The sequence below is a fragment of the Bombyx mori genome, chromosome 11 (assembly GCF_030269925.1).
Source record: "Bombyx mori chromosome 11, ASM3026992v2".
NCBI lineage: Eukaryota > Metazoa > Arthropoda > Insecta > Lepidoptera > Bombycidae > Bombyx > Bombyx mori.
Genome location: NC_085117.1, coordinates 10,041,294 through 10,064,027, shown reverse-complemented (window position 1 = coordinate 10,064,027; position 22,734 = coordinate 10,041,294). Strand labels below are relative to the sequence as shown.

The 22,734-nt window shown below is 41.0% G+C and overlaps 1 protein-coding gene across 4 annotated transcripts in view; it reads right to left on the bottom strand.

Moving 5' to 3' along the window:
* The window catches only part of LOC101741317 (protein FAM135B), a 30,606-nt gene extending 16,294 nt beyond the window's left edge, over nucleotides 1-14,312 (bottom strand). For all 4 annotated transcript variants that reach the window (XM_021351508.3, XM_038013985.2, XM_038013983.2 and 1 more), the window contains exon 1: nucleotides 13,388-14,312. In XM_021351508.3, the coding sequence (XP_021207183.2) occupies nucleotides 13,388-13,464 (77 nt within the window). In that variant the 5' untranslated portion in view covers nucleotides 13,465-14,312. The remainder of the gene's footprint in view (nucleotides 1-13,387) is intronic.
* Nucleotides 14,313-22,734: the final 8,422 nt, after the last annotated feature.

Sequence of the window (22,734 nt, the reverse complement as noted above, 5' to 3'; positions counted from 1 at the left end):
ATTGCCTCTAGGTACAACAAAACAAAAGGTATTGCCTTTAAGTTATAAGGATATCCCGTTAGTTTCTATTTGCATCGAAGGCATATGAGCAGCTTTTGAAGTCAATTGCTGTGAATTATCGGACGAATATGACAAGATTATAAAGGTAAGTATGTTTTTTTTTTTTTTTTAATATATATTTTCATTTGGTAACATCAGGAGTGAAATTTTATGACAGTTTCTATATCGATATATGACTGACAGGCTTATATAAAAAGACACAGTTTTTTTTTCTGTAAAATTTCGTAGCTATCAGACACGCTGGAGTCATGGTCCAGACGGCTGGCTGATCCTTCGGCTGGTCGTAGGACCGTCGAGGCGATTCGCCCGGTCCTTGTGGATTGGGTGAATCGTGACAGAGGACGCCTCACTTTCCGGCTCACGCAGGTGCTCACTGGGCATGGTTGTTTCGGTGAGTTCCTGCACCGGATCACAGCCGAGCCGACGGCAGAGTGCCACCATTGTGGTTGCGACTTGGACACGGCAGAGCATACGCTCGTCGCCTGTCCCGCATGGGAGGGGTGGCGCCGTGTCCTCGTCGCAAAAATAGGAACCGACTTGTCGTTGCCGAGTGTTGTGGCATCGATGCTCGGCGACGACGAGTCTGGAAGGCGATGCTTGACTTCTGCGAGTGCACCATCTCGCAGAAGGAGGCGGCGGGGCGCGTGAGAGACGCACAATCCCGCCGCCTCCTCGCCCAAGCCCTGGCCCTCTAAGTGTTCGGGTCCCCCTCACATGTCGGTCTGGGGACCGGCGAGGGGGGTCTAAGAAGACGACGTGCAAGCTGCTCTGCACGCGTTTTACGCAAGAGAATCCGGGTGATGAAAGGCCGGCTATCCTCGACCCACGCTGGTTCTGGCCCAGCGGGGTATTCCGTAGGGTAACCCAGTCTAACCGGCGCCATCTAGGCGGACTTCGGACAGTCTGCCAACCGAGAGGGCTGGTGGTCGTGGCGCCGACGACCGCCAGTCCGGCGTCCCGAGGGGGAGGGTGATGGGAGAGATGTGCTCCGCACTAAACGCTTCACTTTCCCCCCTTTGCCTTGTCATGAGTTCTGTCTCATGCGAGGTTTGGACGTTGGTTGTTGAGCGACAGGAGGTTTTAGCCAGTTCGACTCTGACATACCCTGCCCAGTATCCCCAGAAAAGGGCGGAAGTCCGGCGATTTCCTCCTGACAAAAAAAAAAGCTATCAGACACAAGGTATATTTGTAACAAATGATGGACAGGAAAACCGTGGTTTAGGGATAAAATTAATATTAGTATAAAGAACATATTGACTATTTGAAGTAATCGTTACAAGAATATGTGGTTTAGTGGTCCAGTAATCTTATGTGAGAGTCGTTATGGTGTTCAGAAGACAAAAGCATGAGACCTAAGTTATTGAGTTACTAAACGTAAGCTTTCTCTTTAAAATCTCCTACGCGACGCACAATGATTCCATCAATCCGGTCTGCAGATTTTAAACCATCACTACATAGTATAAAACAAAGTCGCTTTCTCTGTTCCTATATCCCTATGTAAGCTTAAATCTTTAAAACTACGCAACGGATTTTGATGCGGTTTTTTTAATAGATAGAATGATTGAAGAGGAAGGTTATATGTATAATAACATCCATTAAATAGTGGCGAAATTAATAATAAATCACAGTTTCCGAAGCGAAGCGAGGGCGGGTCGCTAGTATTTTATAAAGCCAAACCGCAAACAAGTAGGTACATACAAAATTGATCTGTTGTTGTAGTGTTTACGACAGAGCTTTTGTCATTTGGTCGCATGCGGTTATTTGCTGGAGATAAAATCTTTTACAGCCCCATTCATTTACACGTGTCCCCTTTCGGTCGACCCAAATCAATTTACGATGCTAACTCATTTACAGTGTCGCTTCACGAATACTTACAATCGCGTACATTATATATGTAAAAAGTTTACATAACAAAACGCATATAGGGTTGACAACATACACATGTTCAAAAAAACGAAGACGTGTGCTTGTAAAAATAAAATATTATGTTCGTGCCAACCGATAGTAGTATTTCACGCAATTTACAATTAAATACCAATTAATTGGGGACGGAATTGGGTGCTGGTATGATGCAGAGGCCTTCAAATAAATGGTGTTGTTTGGAAAGGCGGTTTCAAGTGCAAGTGCGCATACGGGTTAAAGGCATTGAAACTTCGTAATAATAACATTATGACACAATCAATTTAAAATTCGTCAATCCCTATTGATGAATAATTAAAATTCAATCCGTTGTAACTGGTATTCACTCAAATGAGATGTACGTTTTTAAGTCTTTCAAAGTACGTTTTTTTTTCTATTGCTTAGATGGGTGGACGAGCTCACAGCCCACCTGGTTGTAAGTGGTTACTGGAGCCCATGGATATCTACAACGTAAATGCGCCACCCCCCTTGAGATATAAGTTCTAAGATCTCAGTATAGTTACCACGGCTGCCCCACCCTTCAAACCGAAACGCATTACTGCTTCACGGCAGAAATAAGCAGGGCGATGGTACCTACCCGCGCGGACTCACAAGAGGTCCTACCACCAGTAAAAATGGGATAACTTAAGAAAAACATGGTAGAATTGACAGAATGGATCGCATATTACACATACGAGCCTTTCATGTAAGTTGTTAGGTCCAGCATTAGGCACTAGATCTTATCTTATTGGACTAGGCATATATGCTTGACAGTTCGACCTTTAAAGGTCCAAACAAATGTATGACCGATCGACACTGTTTGCATTCCGTCTCCAAAGATTTTTCTTGCCACGTATCATCCGGCTTTGGAAAGAACTCTGCTCCACGGTGTTTCCCGGGCGTTATGACATGTCCTTCTACAAATAAGGGTTACGGATAATTAGTTATCAATGGCAGGCAACGATTTAGCTTTGCCCCTGGCATTGCTGACATTAATGAGCGACGGTAATCACTCACTATTCTGCGGGCCGTAAACTCATCTTAAATATCAGTATTAAGATGATAAACACCCAAACGAAGAGAAAATAAACCTCATGCTCATCACACGAATGCTTTCCTGAAAAGGGAATCGAACCCACGATCATCGGTTCAGCAGTCGGGGGCGCTATTGCACATTGTTAGTGACACTGACTATTAATTACAGTTTGTCGAGTTCGGTTACTTGTCGCAAATGGTGTCTTTGTAGAAGATATTTGAGGGTGCCGTTATAATGTTTGTTTGCGGCATCCACATTACAGGAGAATATTATACTTTAATTCTTTTATTTTAGAGCCCACATTCGATTCTATTGTTTTCTAAAAACCTTCGTTCCTATTCGGATAATGGATAATCACCTTAAAAGGTAACCGACCTTTAATAGGGCCAGGTAATTTGTACCGCCAGCTCAATGAAAGCAAATTTCGATTGCGATCGATATAAGATGGGTGTTTAATATGATCTATTATTTTCTTGCGATTCCAGTAATTTTCAGATTATGTTTGTCGACCCTTCATACTATGTAGGTTTACATGTACTAGATTCGTTATCGATTAGTTAACAGGCTCTTCGTAACACGTGAAACTTGAAAATTAATTAACTGGCTTTAGGACATCTACGTAGAAAGCTGATGCATTAACAAAGTCTAATGTGTCTAGTGTTTAATGTGTAATAAATAAACAGTTCTAAAGTTTTGAATTACATTTAATGATACACAAACAATTCGAAATTATGCCTTATTTAAAAAAAAAACTGTGCCAATCTATCTTCTTCTTCTTTATATATAAAAATGAATTGCTGTTCGTTAGTCTCGCTAAAACTCGAGAACGGCTGGACCGATTTGGCTAATTCTGGTCTTGAATTATTTGTGGAAGTCCAGAGAAAGTTTAAAAGGTAGATAAATATGAAAATGCTCGGAATTAAATAAAAATAACAATTTTGTTTTTCCTTTAATATGTTCCCCGTAGGACGGATTCCTTTTGTTGGTTTTAAATTTATTTTATACAAAAGTTTAGGTTTTTTATTTGTCGATTGAGGCACTACGAAGTCTGCCGGGTCAGCTAGTAGACAAATATAAAAATAACGTAACGAACATTAGGGTTGACCTTTTTGTTTAATTTTGATAGAAAATACCGAAATTGTTGGAATAAATTGTTATAAAAACTAAAGATTGCTTTGATGCTGCTTGAATTCTTTTTAAATCTGATTGCTATTGTTAGTTTATTGAATAATAAATCGAATGCAACTGATGAGTGTTCAGAATAAATGCGTTGTGTTACACTTAAAGACAACTGCACTCGAAGGTGAAAGCATAACGGAAAATCGTAAAATAAACTTCATTCTGAAATAACATAAGCGTTGATGTTTGAACTAACTCCAAATTGTACCAAAACAGAACGTGACTCATTTTGTATTTGTGCACGCAAATTCAAATCGTTTTAAAACAACAAGAAAACACGTTTGCCTGCCTACTAAATTTATGTGAAGGTAAAGGCGAACTTTTTTAATTTTCATCCTTAAATCAGAGAAGTAATCGTATGCACGTTTCGTTAAAACGATCGAATTTTCCGTACGAATACGGAATAGCAATTCGTATTTAACTATCTGTAATATTTCATAAAATTATAACCATTCAAAAGTAAAAAACAAGTCATTTTCTAGTTATAATTAGTAGGTTGTTGTGTGAGGGCTTCGAGCACGCCCCACCCCTAAGTTTTCAAAGAAAATAATAGGGTGATGATTGCGTGCTGTGCTGGTACGAATGAATGTACGATAAATTTGCCTGTTCCACGACAAAGCTCTTGCTTTTTAAATGATTAATTTACAAAACTAGAATGAGCTTTTCTTTTTAAATGGTTGAAACAATTTGTTAATATTTTTAGCAACATGTTCCAGATATTTACGCACGACGAACCGCTGTAAAACATTGTCTATTAGTAGTATATTATTTCTTAATTTACGGTATAGTATAATGAAGACTGTTTCATTATTTTTATTGCGTGAACAAGCTATCTGCCCGCATAATCACACAGTGAATGGCTCCACAGTCTTTGAGATATGGTTCTCAGTTGTATTGTTCAACTACCCACCCTTCGAACCGTAACGCACGGTTACTTCTCGGCAGAAGCAGTCAGGACAGCGGTATCGACCCGAGCGGGTTTACAACACGCACTAGTGAATGCTGATTGGCGATCACAGTGCACTAAAATAATCAGAGAATATTGTTGCCGTTGCTTCGGTAAATTCTTTAGTCGCCTTTTAAGACAACCACAGTAAGAGATGGGGTGGTGCTAGTCTAAGCCGATACCATACGATACCACGGCACTTCGACACCATGTCACGAGATTGGTGATGGTGTTTACGTTGTGATCTCTATGAGCTCCCGTAATCACCTAGCACTAGGTGGGAAGGTCGTTCACCTATACATAAAAATAGCTGTAGAATTTCATTTTGTAAACAGCGTGTGAACATACTGTTCCTGAAGTTGCAATGGAATGTATCTACTACCCTAATGTGGAAGGGAAATAGTATTCGCTTATTTACCTACTGTTCGCTTAGTTTTCCAAATTATTTTGATCTTAATCACGGACACCTCAAGCTTTTAATTTTTTTGAAGTGAAACTTCCTTATCGGCGTTGGAAAAAAATTTACCGTCACGTTTTTCGGTTACGCGTCACATTTTTCCGTTACGCGCCATCTGTTTTGTATTCATGTCTATGATAATAAAATCCTTTTGTTTAAACTTTATCTAATTTAACTTTTTTGTATTCATGTCTATGATAATAAAATCCTTTTGTTTAAACTTTATCTAATTTAACTTTATTTAACCAATTTCTAGAAAGTTGCATGTAGATCATTTTTCGAAAAATAAGGCCATAAATAAGTTTCACTTCTTACGTGTGTACACTAGTACACGCACACATTTTTTCTTTACTTTTTTGGCTTCTTAACAAAAAAAGTTTTATCAAAGCTCGTTGGTAGCTATTAAAGAAGAAATAGATGATTGGCAAACAGAGGAGACACTGACTGAATGCAGTGGCAAATTAAAAGTCTAGAGCGCCCTAGGCAATCCCCCCGGCGCCCCGTACCGGCCATTAATGGCCATCATATTACTATAAATTTTTACTACATAGTTGTTTTTGCAATTACGATGACGTTGTATCATCAAACCCTAGACTTTAGTAGACCAGGACCCTTGTACTTACGCTAATGCGCGAATGAAATATGACCCTATAACTGTGAAGAAATCAAGAAGGACGACAGAAGATTTAGATTATAGATCAGCATTTAGTTCTTAATCGTGGATATGTTATTTTTTTTATTTTTTTAAAAATTCTGAGCTCGCGCGCCTTTTGTATTTACACGCCCCTAGGCACGTGCCTAGTTTGCCTTATGGATAATCCGCCTCTGACTGAATGATTTTGTTGCAAGGTGAGACGGCAATGCAACGCGAAGTCTGGTACACCTGTGTATCGTGTAGGTATACCTGAGACAGCAAATTCCTTAGATTACCTGATTCGTAATTATGTTAGGTGCAAGAAATTCAGAATTGCATGGAAACATTGAGTTCATAGTTGTGTGAATACAGGGAAGAACAAAAAAAAAAAAAAACTAGATGGCATTGCTTATTATAATCATTGCACGCGTAGTAGCTATCTACACGACTGAAATGTAGGTGTGGTTTCTACGTAAATATATTTACATTAAATAATAGTATTTTATACCTAATACTAAATTACTCTAAATCACAATAGGCTTAACATTTTTATTTATACATGTTGGCAATAAAAATATAATCCTACCACTACTTAGTTATAGTCTATTTATAACAGATGGTGTTAATTATAGAAACGAGTTTTTTACTGTACCTCTGCATTTTTCACAGTGCTTAGTGCGAGTTTTTTAACGTTCTCGATAGCGTAAAAGTTAACTCAAATTTGTATGGAGTTGGATTGTTTGCTTACGTTTGCCGCTAGGGGCGCTGTTCTAACTGCATTCATATTTGAGTTAAGGCAAGAAAATACCTACAGAGTTTCGCGCCTGATCTTCTCAGTGGGTCGAGATTCCGATACGGTGGTAAATTCAGCGAAGCACTGTTCTTACCAGATTCCGATGTTACCAAATTCTCTCAGACTAAGCTCTGTGAGCTCACCCACACCAGATATGTTGAAGCCAGAATAGCCTTTCGAGGTTAGCAGTTACATAAGAAAAAAATAAAAAGGAAAATAGTCGTAAAATACAAGTTTTGAAATAAAATACTTTTGTATTACGATCCAGAATCTCTACGTCTGATCTAGGTTCCAAGAGCGTCTTTAAAACACCCTGTATTAAACAGATATTCAGTTGGCACGTCTCTTGTGATAGTTTTATTTATATTTCGTTTAAAAAGTAGTTGTTTCATATTAAACTGGGTCACAAATTGTCAATACGTGGGTGTTTCGTTTTAATGCACGCGTCTGCGGGAAAATGTTGGTGCGGTATAGGGAGTTCGCGGGGCTCATTATCAAATAGTTCGGCCTATTTTAACGGCGAAACAATAGTGCTGATTTGAAGGCTGACTTAATCTGTCAAGGTATCGTTCACGTCACAGGATATATCAGCTTCCTTAAACATCTTCCACAAACACTTACATTCTTATGATTTTTTCAATAATTATCGTGTGTCTAATATTATTGTTATATTAAACGTGTAAGTCGACAAAGAAATTCCTAAAATAATAATTTTTAGGTACATTTCGCTCAGTTGCCCGTTCGCTGACGTGAATATGGTAATGTCTATGTCAATAACCGCTGTAATGGATTCTGATGTGCCCTCAAAAACGTGTAGTTGATTTTATGATAGATTGAGTTCAATGTCCAAGAAGCTGATTCTACCAACTTTTATCCATCAAGTTCTCATAAATGTCTGTAACAAAAATATTGTAATGTAAAATCATTGCGTGAATATTCATTATTAAATGTAAAAGAACATAATTATTATTATGTATCTATATCTATCTTGTATGGATCAGCTTGTTGGACCACTAAATTGGCGGATGAAAGGCGATTGCATGCAGCAGAGATGCGTATGTTGCGATAGATGTGTGGAGTAACGAGAATGGATAGAATACGGAATAAATATGTTAGAGGAAGTCTGAAAGTGGGACCTATGACAGAGAAGCTGAGAAGTGCGCGTTTGGGATGGTATGGACATGTGATGAGACGAAATGAAAATGAGGTTGGTAAGAAAATGTTAACTATGAATGTGGAAGTATATAGAGGAAGAGGTATACCTAAGAAGAAATGGATGGATTGCGTGAAAGACGATATGGGTAAGAGGGGAGTGAGCGAAGAAATGGTATATGATAGAAGAGTATGGAAGGAGAAAACATGTTGCGCCGACCCCAGGTAACTGGGAGAAGGGCAGGATAATGATGATGATGATTCTACATACTCAAATAACAAACAACCCAATGTACCTTAGAAAACAATAGTTCAGTAGAAACAAATTATAATATAATTAATAGTAGATATATTGTTTTTAATTACCTACTTCAATTGCCAGTAGTTTTCTAATCTATTATTCAATTTGTCTGATTATATTATTATTAAGTACAAAGTGCCAGAATTAATGACCTTTAAATAGTATTGTTGTGGACAATGAGAACTTAATTAAATGTGGAAAAAAAAACGACACACGAATCCGTAGAAAAACGATTTTCATACAAAGTAGAGTCGATTTTATGCTTCTGATGTAGGTACATATATAAGTAAATTAATGAAATAAGATCCGAATTTTGTACTACGTTTCTTTTATAGCTTTCAAAATAGCGAATTTTCACGTAAAAGAATAGAGAAATGAGCTTAACCATAAATTGTAAACATATGTACGTGATATGAGGAATGAAGAATTGTAGTTGAACGTAATTATAGACATGGAAAAGCCGGCCTTGCTGTAATACGGACACAAAGTACGTACGTCATACGTGTAATGTTTGCAACAGTCTAAGGAAGGGAAGCTGAAAAGAGAACAATGTAATCTATATATTAATACGTGAAGCAAAAACTTTGTACCCCTTTTTACGAAAATTGCGCGGACGGAGGAGTATGAAATTTGCCACACTTATCTATACTAATATTATAAAGAGGAAAGATTTGTTTGTTTGTTTGTTTCGAGTAGGCTCCGAAACTACTGGACCGATTTGAAAAATTCTTTTTCCATTAGAAGCCGACATTGTCCCTGATGAACATAGGCTACTTTTTTAAATTTTTTATTTATTTTATTTTTTTGGTTTCATGTGTGTTTTAATGTTTCCGAAGCGAAGCGAGGGCGGGTCGCTATAGAGAATATAGAGAAGTGCAGAATGTTAATATTTTTTTTAAAATAATGCATAATAGATACTTTAAATCAATAAAGAAAACATTACACACACTACCATGTATTTGACACACACACACACACACACACACATACTCTTTGCTTATTGTCAAACTTTTGTTATTGCTTAAAGTCTGTAGTCAAATTGAGAATAAGTTAATATTGTTTATCTTTCTTGGCGGAATCTGTCACTATAGAAATATAACAGTCATTGACAATAGAACCAGAATAATGTTCAAACTTATAATATCAATTAATTATTATAGTCGAATTTCGACTACTGCGGGACCACTAGTAATTTAAAATTAGCGTATCATCGCTTAGTTACAAATAAATACAACATAAGTAAAATTTTCTTATTTCTCAGTAGGACCAAAATTTTAAATAGCTTTGAAAGATTTGTTAAACATTAAAATATGAGTCATCTTCATTGACAGCGTATCGTATACCTTAAAGAAGGTATATTATATTTTGATGAAAACTAAGATAATTTGACTTGTGCGGAATTGTTGATTAAATAAATAAATAAATAATAAATAAATATTTTACTAACAATCACGCCACGTTAACTGGTCCCGTGATAAGTTCGTAAAGAACTTGTGTTACAGGTACCAGATAACGGATATAAATGTAAGATTTTTATTATACACATACATATATGTAATATACATCCATAACCCTGGAATAGACATTTATATTTATCATACAAATATCTTCTCTTGGCGGGATTCGAACCCGCGACCCCCTTGTGTAGTGACCATGTCACCTACCACTACACCAGACGGCCGTTTAATTAAACGACTTTTAGTGGAATAACTATTTTACTTGCCATTGTCTAGACTAGTTCATATTTTATGGGCCCTATACTAGTGTTTATCTAATTCGAAGATAGTAAGGTAGTAGAACAAATGCCTCCTCCCCAGTCATACGAGGCCTCCAGCCCCTTGCTCCAGCCGAGCTTAAATTTGATTACATTACGTGTGTAACTAATGAAACACAATACTTGTGAAATATCTATTGTAAGGTTTGTTGTAAAATACTTAATATAAAAGTTATCATGTTAAAATTTAGACAACTTTAGGATTGCCAAATAACACGACTGTTGGTGGGAGCAATGGCAGTAGTGGGGACGTGACATAATAAAGAAGGCGATAGTCTGAAAAAAACGAGAGAAAAGCAGTGTATTCTGTAGTGAGCAGATAGGTAAAGATTGTACAAGTGGTGTTATAAATAAAGCAATACAGAATTAAGTGAACTATTGCAATCTGTGTACATATTATTGCTTAGGTTAGTGGATGAGCTCACGGCCCACCTGATGTTAAGTGGCTACCGGAGCCCATAGACACCTAGGCCGTAAATGCCGCCACCTGCCTTGAGACATAAGTTCTAAGGTCTCAGTTTTTACAGTACAACGGCTGCCCCACCTTTCAAACCGAAACGCATTATTGCTTCACGATAAAAATAGGCCGGACGGTGGTACCTACCCGTGCGGACTCACAAGAGGTCCTACAGCCATTAAAAAAATTTATTAGCGTATAAATTTATTAATCATAGTTTATTAGCGTTTTTAACATGTTTGTATTAGAAATCAATTCTGTCAACACATCTCTTGCTTTTCTTTGTCGGTAACGAAATTGATGGATAAAATACTGACTTAAGTTTTAAGGAATACTATTGGCACTTAAGTAATAAGTATTGTAACTACTATATTATTTTATACATTATTATTGTGTACACACTACGTGTAAACAGAACACAGACTTATATTCTCGCTAGCCAATGAAAAAACCAGCCTTGTTGCAGCGTTTGTATCGATTAAACTAAAACTTTGCAGACAATTTTGTATCGGGACGGTCATGCCGAAGTTAGGAACTGAAAAATAAAACAAATCTCATACTTTGAGAATATACGACCGAAAATGAGAGGGCTTTCGTCTCTATCCGGATATTAATGAGAAGATAATGACCACACTCACTTCGACCGCCTATTATTATTTTTAGTTCATATATTATTATTCGCTTGTAGCGGTATCCTCAGATTATTCTCCTCTACCCACCTCTAACTTCTACATAGAGTATTGCTTGTAGTCGAACTGTGAATCGAATTCAGTCATACAATCCTGCGTGTTTCGATCGCGACGCAGTCGTTTCGCTTTGAAAGCTAGAATGATTTTAAATCTGTGAAAATAAATAAAACTAGTATCTGATTGTGATTTCGAAATAATAGTAATCAGAATATTGATACATTTTTCAAGAATACGTTAGAATAAAAATATTTGTTTGTTAGGGGATCCGGGCTAATCTCCGAAATTACTCTGACTACACAGCATATCAATAAATTATACCTGAATATTAAAGAGTTGTTTAAACTTTATTATTGTAAATATGAGCCACGATCCTGCGTGAATACGCAGAAAGTTCTGGACGAAATGATAAATGGAAAATAATTCTGAGAAAATTAGTGCAATTTAGTGAATACGTGTTAGTCAAAAAAATTTTTTACTTAAATAATCCTTGAATAAAAGGAACCCTAAATTTAGACATTTAATTTATTCCATCGATCATTGAACATATAAATAATGGCCAATTACGGTTCCCTCCTAGCTGGTGGAATTAATTGAAGAGCTTGCAAATTGCACTGCTTGTCGTTATGTGACGAAGGGGAGGAAATAAGAGGTAATAATTTTGGAGGTCGAAGTATTGATGGCCGGTTTTATCGATATAGTACTTAATATTACTATTGCAATTTAGTATAGGCTTGTCGGTTGTTTAATTTTGATTTGATACAGGCTGTCTGTTGATATCTTTTTCGTAAGTGACAAGCAAATAAAATTTTGACTCCAAAAGAAGGATAGCAAAACTTAAAGTGAACTTCGAAGAGGTTTATTCATTTGTAAGCTAGTTATGAAATATGACATCCTTTTTCTCGTAATGTAAACAAATTTGTTGAAATTGCACGTGTACCGTAGTGTATGTTATATTGATAATGGTATTTAAAAAAAAGCTTCCTGGATGCGTCAATTGGAACTGAGGCAAGTTTTAACTCAATCGGGTGAAATACATGCTTTTTTATTGCCTGAAAAGACAGATTACATCTCGGTGAGTAGATACTGATTTTTATTCGCATGATTTACGTTAGAGTCATAGCCGATCCACTGCCTTATAACTCAGGATTTCATCCAAACCTCGTTTGAAGGAAGTCATGTTATAGTGCTCGGGAAACATCTTGAAAGGAAGCTAATTCCAGAGTTGGATGGTACATGGAAAAGAGAGTTGTCTGGAAATTGACTGCTGATGAGCATATAAACGCATAGAATACGTACAAACAAACCAGTAAATAAAGCCGTAAATATTTACTTTTGTAAATAAGAAACAGTAGGAGTGAATAAAAAAAGTGCACTTTCATAAATACGTTAATTAAATTAATGCGAAATCAACTTGATAGTTAATAAATAATACCATTACGTTACGATTCTAGAGAAACAAAAAAATCGATTTACAAGGAACTGATTCGTAAGTATTAAGTCGCATGGTCGTAGGCTACTTGAAATCTCGGTAACTAGTTCTTATAATGAGGTCGTAATAACATAACATCTCGCTTCGCCTCTCTGAAAACAATTTGACACCTCATGTAAGGTCCTATTGTTGACGTGCCATTATATAACTAGTAAAACTAGGCTAATGGCTGGTAAAAACATAATGGCTATCATATAACACGGGAAAGTTCGACAAAAGTACGCCTTGTCAGATATGATTTATTAGCTGATCAACTTCTGCTGTCTCATCTATATGATTAGACCGATCGAACTCCAGATACACGGTAGACGAGTATATCTATCATAAGAATCTAAGATGTATTAGATTTTGTTTCAAAACTATATTCAGCTGCTTTAGGCTTTTGAGTCTATGTGCGTATTTCATTTAGGTTGATAATCAATATCATCGAAACGTCAGCTGTTATCGATAAGGACACGGTCTTGATAACAGGAATAGTGTTGTTATTTGTATAATTAGAGAACGTGGTTGTCAAAGCTCACCCTCTTTGGAAGAGATCGACATTGTAGAACTTGTATAGCTCAACGGAGAACTCGAATGTGGCCTGCAGGTCGCTCATCGTGCGAGTTTAGCTAAGCGAAGGGAGCGGGCGCGGGCGGTGCGAAGCGCCATATCGCGGCCGCTAGCAGCGCCCCGAGCGCATCAACCGGCCGCCGCACGTGTCTCGCCCGCCACCACTCGCACTGCACTCGTAACGCACCGCGCTGCACCGCACTGCGACCACACCCGGCACTTTAATCACGGCGCGATCCTCGGGCGCGGTCCCGGTCTCACCGCGCAAAAATAGCGAGAGGAACGCGGCGGCGGCGACGAACGTGCGGCTCTCAGTGCGGGAACCAGGAATTCATTTTTTAATAGCGGGCGGCACGCATGCGCAGTCCGTGGAGCGACGTCGCGCCGCCGGCCTGCAGCAGTGCGCGCCCCGCTTCGCTCACCTAGACAGGTGCGCTCGCAATAAAGCTCTAATCCGTGCCATTCTGGGTTCGAGCCGAGCGGGGCGACTCCTCGATGTTATGAGAACGTTTCATAGAGGTGTCGTCGAGTGGTAATGCGGCGTGATTACACTCTCCCGCGGGAGACGTCTGTAAAGGTCAGGGGAGGGGCGCGTATGCCGACCCTTGTGCCGCTGCCGACGTCGCCCTCACAGACGTAACCTTTCTAGTAGCTCCTTTGCCTTTCTAGTATAATATACCGGTCATGGCATTTTATGGGTAATGCTTGGAAGGCATATGCCGACTTTTATGCATTTCATTGACATTAAGGTTCATTACGGCGCGTTAGCTCCTGATTTTAATTGATATACCATTCCTTATATCTTCTCATTTTTAAACTAAAGATAAAAATGAAATATGTATGTATATTATATTTATGACAAAGCTCTGTTTTGTGATGAAAAATCGATTAAAAAAAAATGGTGTCTTTGTAAATTTCATTCAAGTATCACGTAAAAATTCGGTTATCAATGTTGATAAAGCTTTTCGTGTATGTGAAGTTAATATCGTGACCAGGTTTTCGTTTGCAGCTACGCCCGCATGGCCCATACTTCATATCACTTGGGCGTAAAGCCGTGGTCAGTAGGGGGATGTACGGTAGCCTAAATTATTTCTATACTCAATCTGGTTTATTTTATAAAATATTTGTATGGATTATGGAAAAAAATTGGTACAGTATATCATGTGTACAATCAAAGTACAACCAGTCAAAGAACACACCCAATCCACGTAAAGCTTTCTTATAAATTAAAAAAATCATCAGTTAATATTTATTTCCTCTACAATTGAATTGCTTCTAGCACCATTTTTAGGATTTTTTTTTTTTAAATACGACGACTTGTGAAATATAGCTGTTTAAATTCAGAATGTTTTATTTTCTATAGTCTGCTTTATTGAATTCATAGCGCAAGGCAAACTCCATTAGATTATCAGTGGGCGGTTACTAAACAAAATGAAACCCGACGGCTTCATTTATCTGGAAATTGCAAATCTAAAATCCAAGAGCGTCTTGACATTTTCATCGTGAAATTTCTTAGGACATTATCGTCTAGCTACAAATCGGGCAGGCAGCGGGAGAAATGGAAATTTAATTGCAGGTTTGCCGGTAAAGGTCACAGTTCAAGTTTAGGTTGGTCGATAAATGTGGGTTGAAGCGCCTCGAGGTTTTCAGGAATAGTGGCACAGCTTAACGCGGATCACGGCTCTGCAAGGGATCCTTTCAATAACTTTGATTGCCTGTCTTTATTCTGGACCTTTTTCGGGACTCTTTCGACTTTGCGTTGGGTCGGCGTATTACCTTATTATTAAAAATTTCTTTACAGATCATAGGGGTTCTTGCGTTAATAATTCGATATGTTTTTGGCACTATGCGCGTATTAGAATATTTTATTGCAAAAATAATTGGTGAAAAAAAAAATCTTGCTATGATATCCTACTTATTTACTGGTGGTAGGAGGTCTTGTGAGTCCGCACGGGTAGACAGTAGGCAATACTATTTCGACTGCGTCATCTGTGACCACGGAAATTGTAAAGTATTTGAAACGTCGGAATTAATATATTTAATAACAAAAAAAAGGTGTGTGGTGTCGTGGGACACCGGATAGGACCGAAGTTCCTTATTACAAAAATATTAATTTAAATTTCTAATCGAGGTATAAAGAAAATAAAACTGGAGGTTTGACATCAACCCACGGTCATTCGGTAACGTGCGTACTTATTGTGGTACACTTCATTTACGGTTGTTTGCATAAGAGTTAGTGTATTGTCCAAACGAACGCTCTGAGATCGTGGTCAATGAATGTTACTTTTTGTACGTTATTACAAAGTTAAGTCGTACACTGTGTGTATTACTAATTTGTACGTTATTACAAAGTTAAATCGTACATTGTGTGCATTACTAATAAAAATCTTACGTTACGGACGTATTTTCATGGTTCATGGTAAAAAAAAACTGGTTTAACCGTAAAAGTATCTTCAATTGAATTTTTTATTTTTACGCTCTGGAACTGGTGTATCATCGAATAAATAAATTCAAGCTATTCCGAAATTGAGTTTGGTGCATATGCGCGTCAAATGAATTGCATTCATAGAATTGGATATATAAAGTCCAATAAGCTTTTTTTGATGCGTTTCACGTTGTGTTGACGAGTGCTAAAATGTAAGGAAGTTCTGCATTCTGTGAAATAGTATTTATGCGATGGTGAGTATTGACAAAAACAAAACAAATATATACAAATATAATTAAACAAAAATAAATAAAAACAAATATAATTCTGAATATTTTTTAGAATCACATCTACCACCCGCGGAAGCTTCAGTAATACAAAGTAATATAAAGAAACCGATTATGTATTCCTAATTTTTGTTACAGCTATTTTATATTTTGTGATGCCATCAATGGAATGCGAAATGGTCCGGTGTTTTTTGCAATGTTACACATTGCATGCAATGGTAAAACAAAAAACTTAAATTCAATTTTACGAAATTTAATTATAAGCGTTTTTATTTATTGTGTCGGTGGACGAGTTCACGGCCCACTTGATGTTAAGTGGTTACCGGAGCCCATAGACATCTACAACGTAAATGCCGCCACCCACCTTGAGTTACGAGTTTTTTTTTTTTTTTATGATTGAAAGTTTACTGGTGGCCCGAAGGCCTTTCCAGTTTCACCAGGACAGGTGGGCGAGCAAAGGCTCAGCCAAGAGGGGTGGGATTTGCTAACAACTGCCCGAGCGCCTCCGAAGGAGACCTAACAACTCAAGAGCAATTGTTTCGCGAATGAATCTACTACCGGATCGGAATCGCGACCCGCTGAGAAGATCCGGCGAGAAACTCAGCGGGCTGATGCATGGGTTAGGTTGCACGTCGACCTCTTTGTCGAGTTCGACGAGTACGGTTACCGGGGTCCCTAAGCCTGCCCCTAGTATTAGAAGGCATCTAATGCAAAGGTTATTGGATCTGATGGATCCGTAAGGACGTGTCTAGGGCGTCGACGGTGACTGGCTCCTGCATGATCAGGATTCGGGGAGTAGTCAGCGGCGGCTACGATAAGGCGATTATCATGACGCATAGCCTTATCGAAGTACCGTTCCGACGCTGACTTCATGTATTTCTGTATAGATTCGAGGCCCAGGTCATCATGTAGGTTAACGTTCCTCACGAACCACGGAGCCCCAACAGCTAACCTGCAAAAACGGGATTGTAGGGATTGGAGGGTGTCTATGTGTGTGCGGGCCGCGAGAGCGAACACCACACTCGCGTAAGTCATGACGGGCCTTATGCAAGTTTTGTAAAGTGTCACCTTGTTCCGAAGGGACATTTTACTCCGCTTACATACCATGGGGTAGAGTCACGGACTGATTTTATATGCGGGCGGAATGTCATCGATGCATCCAGGGTAACGCCCAGGTACTTGACCTTCCTGGCCCAGGGTATTGGTTGTCTAAAGAGAGTAATCGGGGGTCTGAGATTCCTCCTCCTAATACGGGAGGAAATCCGTGTGGAGCTTCCCCTCTGAAATATAACCGCAGTACTTTTCGCTGGGTTGATGTCTATGCGCCATTTTCGGAACCACTGTCCTAGGGCTAGGGCTGCGCTCTGAAGCTTCTTCGCGATTAGGGACTTGTTTCTACTGGAATAGTAAACAGTCGTGTCGTCGGCGAATAAAGCTAAATGGGTCGGCGGCGACCGGGGAATATCGTTAACGAATAAGCTAAATAGGAGGGGTGAGAGGACAGAGCCTTGCGGGAGTCCAGCTGTGAGAGGTTGTGGGGAGGAGCGGGTTCCCTCGACTCGATATCGAAAAGAGCGGTTCGACAAGAAGTCCCGTATGATGAGCACGAGACTATCCGGCACGCCCATGTTGAATAGTTTGAAAATCAAACCGTTGTGCCAGACTTTGTCGAACGCTTTTGCGACGTCGAAGAAGAGAGCTCCCGTGTATAACGGTTTTGGTCGATTAAGCCCCACAAGAATGTGCTCCGTGAGGCGGTGCACCTGTTGAACGCATGAGTGATTTGTACGGAATCCGAATTGTTCATCGATGAGAATGCCCTTGGATGAGACGAAGTCTCTGAGGCGTTTGTAGAGCAGACGCTCATACAGTTTGCCTAGAGACATGAGGAGGCTAATCGGGCGGTAGCTCGTCGGATGATTTTTTGGTTTACCGGGTTTATGTATGCCGATAACGTCCGCTTCTTTCCACACCGCGGGAAAGATACAGTTTGCCATAGCGGCATTGAAAATAGATGCCAACATCACGATGAGTTGGACGGGTAGAAGTTTAATAACGCGGTTGGATATACCGTTGGAACCGGGAGCCTTGCGAGGACGTAGGTCTTTGATCAAGTCTTTAACTTCCATCGGGGTGACGGGTGGTAACGCATCCGTGGGTGGCAAGGAGCCTCTGCGTTCTACCTCACTGTCTACTAATTTTACATGAACAGGGTCCACGGATTGAGTGCTGGGCGTGCACTGGGTTTGCAATGTATCGGCCAGTAGCTCTGCTTTTTCGTCATCATCGAACGCCGCGAGTCGGCCTGAGGGGCCTACGAGGGGGGGCATAGTTACTACCGTATCCGATTTGAGAGTACGAGCTAAGCGGTAGTAAGACCTTTGGGAGGGCGCGAGTCCTTCTAAGAAATCAGACCATCTGGCATCTCGGACTTCGGCGATGCGAGACTTTACGTCGCGTTGTAGGGCACGCATTCGAATACGATTTTCCGCGGTAGGATACCTGTCGTAGGCGCGTATCGAGGCGTTCTTAGCTCTAAGGAGTTCCCTAATATCGTCGGACAATTTGAAGCGGTGAAGGAAGTCCTCCGCTACAACTTGTTTCGATGACCTATCTAATGTCGAGGTGATGTGTGACGTTAAGATGTCTATGGCTTCAGCGGTATCCTGAGGAGACGGGGTAGAGTCCGGGTTAAACGGGAGCGATGGTGGATCAGATTCAGCCAGGCTGATGCCCAGCGTGTACCAATCCACCACAGTCCTCGTGACGGGAACGGAATCGGGAGCGCGACCGAGCTTCATAACGACGGGACGGTGGTCTGAATCTAACTCTGAAACTACTTCGATCGAGTGTAAGCGCAGAGTTACGTTTTTTAATAACGCTATGTCGAGTATATCCGGGCGATGCGCGATATTTAGCGGGTAGTGAGTCGGGGTTAGCGGAGAGACGATATCGAAGGCGAGATCATCGACTAACGCGTCAAGCCGCCTGCCATTCGGGGTTGTAGTGTGTGAGTTCCACCTGATGTGTTTACAATTTAGGTCGCCCGCCAGAATGACAGAACTCCCCATACCGAGCAGCGCCTCGATATCACTGCTTAGAACGATCTTATCCGGTGGAAGATAAACGGACGCGATAACGATCGGCGCGTGTCCCGTCAGTGAGATTCGGCACACTGATGCTTCGATATTAGCGAGCGCGGGAGGATCAAGCGGGACGCAATGCAGGGCTCTTTTATAGTAAATGACGGTACCACCACCACGGGCAGAGAGCCTGTCGTTCCTGACTATGTTATAGTTCGCGATTTTAGGGTCACGGCGCGCGGGCTTAAGTAGGGTCTCCTGCACTAAAAAGATATCAATTTGATGGTCACGCAAAAAGTCAGAAACCTGATCACGTTGATTTGCGAGACCGTAAGCGTTAAAAAATCCTATCGTTACGGATAGGGGCTTTATTCTACTTATATACGCCATTGATTACCGGCGGAGTGAGGGGAGGACGTACGTATTTAATGACGTGTATACGTCGGCGTATTCCTGCACAACGGCGATAAAGTGTTGTGCAGTGGAGGCAGCGCGAATGGCGTCGCCCAAAGCGTTAACGCGCTCAAAGTTGATCGACTGAAAGAAGTCGATCGCTAAAGCGAGATTTTCGGACGCGGTCGGAGGGCAAGTCGCCGGAGAGGGATGAGTCGCGGGGGCGGGACGAATCGCGGAGGAGGGAGTTGTAGCCGTGTTCGTGTACGGCAACGGTTTCGCCCAGGCCGAGACACTGGGCACCGCCGCCGGAACGAACGCTGGCTTAGCCTGCGACGCAGAGGGTGCCGAGGCTTTGATGTCTGGGCCGGAAGCTCGGAGGCGGTTTTGGCAGGCGACGCGGCGATTTATTTTCGGGGCTCGGGGGCATCCGCGGTAATTTGCGGGGTGACCCTGTGTTCGACACAGGACGCAGCTAGGCGGTTCCGTCGCGGTTTTTTGATCGCGAGTGCATAGGGCCGTGGCGTGATCGCCTAAACATTTGACGCATCGAGGGCGCGCGTGACAGTTACGGGAAGAGTGCCCGTACAATTGACAGTTATGGCACTGGCTAGGAGTGCCTTTTTTATGGGGGGCTTCGACAGCGATACCAGAGAGCCTACAGACGGTCTGTGTGTTAAAGATTTTCTTACCCTCGGGGGTAGGCTGGAGAGCGACTAGAACCATATTATATGGCTCCCTACCGCGACCGGTGTGCATACGGTGCACAGAATTCACTGGTAGGCCTTGTTCTAACAGGTCGACTTTTACGAGCTCTACATCTAACTCTTTAGGGATTCCGCGTATTACAACGCGGAGTTCGCGCTCCTCCTGAAGCGTATAAGTGTGGAAGCTTATACGCTCCTTACGGAGGTAAGAGGTGAGGGCCCTGTGGTCATCAGATGAATGCACCTTTATTTGGATGCCGTTCGCGAGGTTACGGGCATTCGTGAAATTGATATTTTTGGCCTTAAGGGCCAGGGAAACTCGATCCCAAGCTGCCTTCTCTTGAAGGATTACCGGAGGAGGGGACTGGGTTTTATTTTGTGCCACCGGACGCGGCGACGGACTGGCACGGGCTGGAGGCGCAACGGGAGTCTGGGGGCGGGGGCGCGACGCGTTCGCGGCTTTGCTAATTTTAGCGGCCGCGGGAGCTCGAGACTCCGCTTTTGTACCAGGGTGAATCCATCCGTCGATGAGGTGGGGGCGAGGTCGACCTCCATCTCCGAGTCAGAGTCGGAGGACGAGGAGGCGGGCGCAGGTGACCTACGAGCAGTTGTTTTGGAGGGCGCGACGGAGGCCGCGGATGATCGCACAGCTGGAACGGTGGCCACGGCGGACGACGCAGCAGTTTTACTCGCCAGTATAGGCGACGCGGGAACGGCAGGCACGACGGAGGCTGCGGTGATCGATGCAGAAGCTTTGCACGCAGGTACAGGCGACGCAGGAGCAGCGAGGTCGGCGGAGTCCACGAGAGGGCTTGCTGTGTGGTCGGCCTTGAAGGCCAGAAACTCGGAAGTGAGCTTTGGGTAGCGAAGCCGGAGAAATTCCGCGAATACAGCGTCCATTATGGATACGTGCCCAGGTGGGGCTGCCCCGGGACTTTGAATACGCTCGCCTTGCGGCGAGGCCCCAACTTCTCGGAACTGAGCGGTTCTATTGAACACAGGTGGCGATGCGGCGTGATTACTACAGGAAAAAGAAAAAACACAACACAACAGGAATAACAAAAAGAAACAAAACAAATAAACACTTCCTGGAAAACGGTTTGTCGGCAGATGTACCACGAACACAGAAATAACAAAAAGAAACAAAACAAATAAAAACTTCCAGAAAAAACACTTGGTCGGCAGATGTACCACGAACACAGGCCGCGCGAACAATGGCCGGGCTAACAAAAGCCGGGCGAACAAAGGCCAGGCGATCGAGTGGTCGATGGGCACGTCCGCACGTGACGGGTGCCTCTATCGGAATGAGTTATGAGTTCTAATGTCTCAGTATAGTACAATGGCTGCCCCACCCTCCAAGCCGAAACGCATTACTTGCTTCACGGCAGAGAAATTGCATTATCACACACTATCCTACTAAGACTAAGACTAAGTGTCTTAGTGTTAGTTAGATATTAAACTGAGTCTTAGCCACCCATATTGAAACATGTGGTAAAATTATCAATTTAATTTTACAACTGCTGTCCCAACCTTCAAACCGAAATGTATGCCTGGAAGACGACAGTAATAGACAGGGTAGTTATAACTATCTTTACAGTAATTATGTTAGAGTTTTTGGCGGGAACGCGAGGAGTAAAGTTGTGTGATTTGTTTTATTTTGTCTATTTAGTGTTTCTTCAGGTTTAGATGTGTAATAACGGTGCTTTAATAACTATTTAATATCCGTGAGAATGCACAAGTGTGGGAAAATGAAACAAAGCCGCTGGACGTAACTTCTCGGGATCCTCCAAGAAGTCCACTGAAAAAATCTCAGTAAATGACCACCATTTTACTAAGATTATATTTCATCCCATATCATCTCATCTCATTTCATTTAATTTCATCCCAGTTGATTAATGTCTCAAATTAATCATCTTCATTCATTCATACTCCATATTACCATTTTTCATAAAAATAAGAATATAAATTAAAATAAGACATGACCTATAGGTCTTAGTTACCGGGTCATAAAATCCCTTAAAAAGTAATTATGTTACGTATAATTTTATTGCTACCTCAATGGACTATATAAACGCACGCTGTAACCGATACTATAATAGAAAACACAGTTCCTTAAATCGAATACGTCCTTTTTCTATCCAAACACGAATGAATGATAGCGTGTATAAATATAGGACGGTTATTGTAGTAGGCGAACAATAGTTTGTACCACTCAGCATATTGCTCGGTTGTCGCTAAAGAAAACGCTCGTGTTTCTGTTCGAGGCTGTCTCGGATGTGATATGTTCGTAAACGTAAATATATTGTTATATTTGAGGTAAACAAACGCTTCCCGAATTTTTTTAAGGGATTTTATGACCTGGTAACTAAGACCTTCAAGTCAAGTCTTATTTTAATTTATATTCTTATTTTTATGAAATTT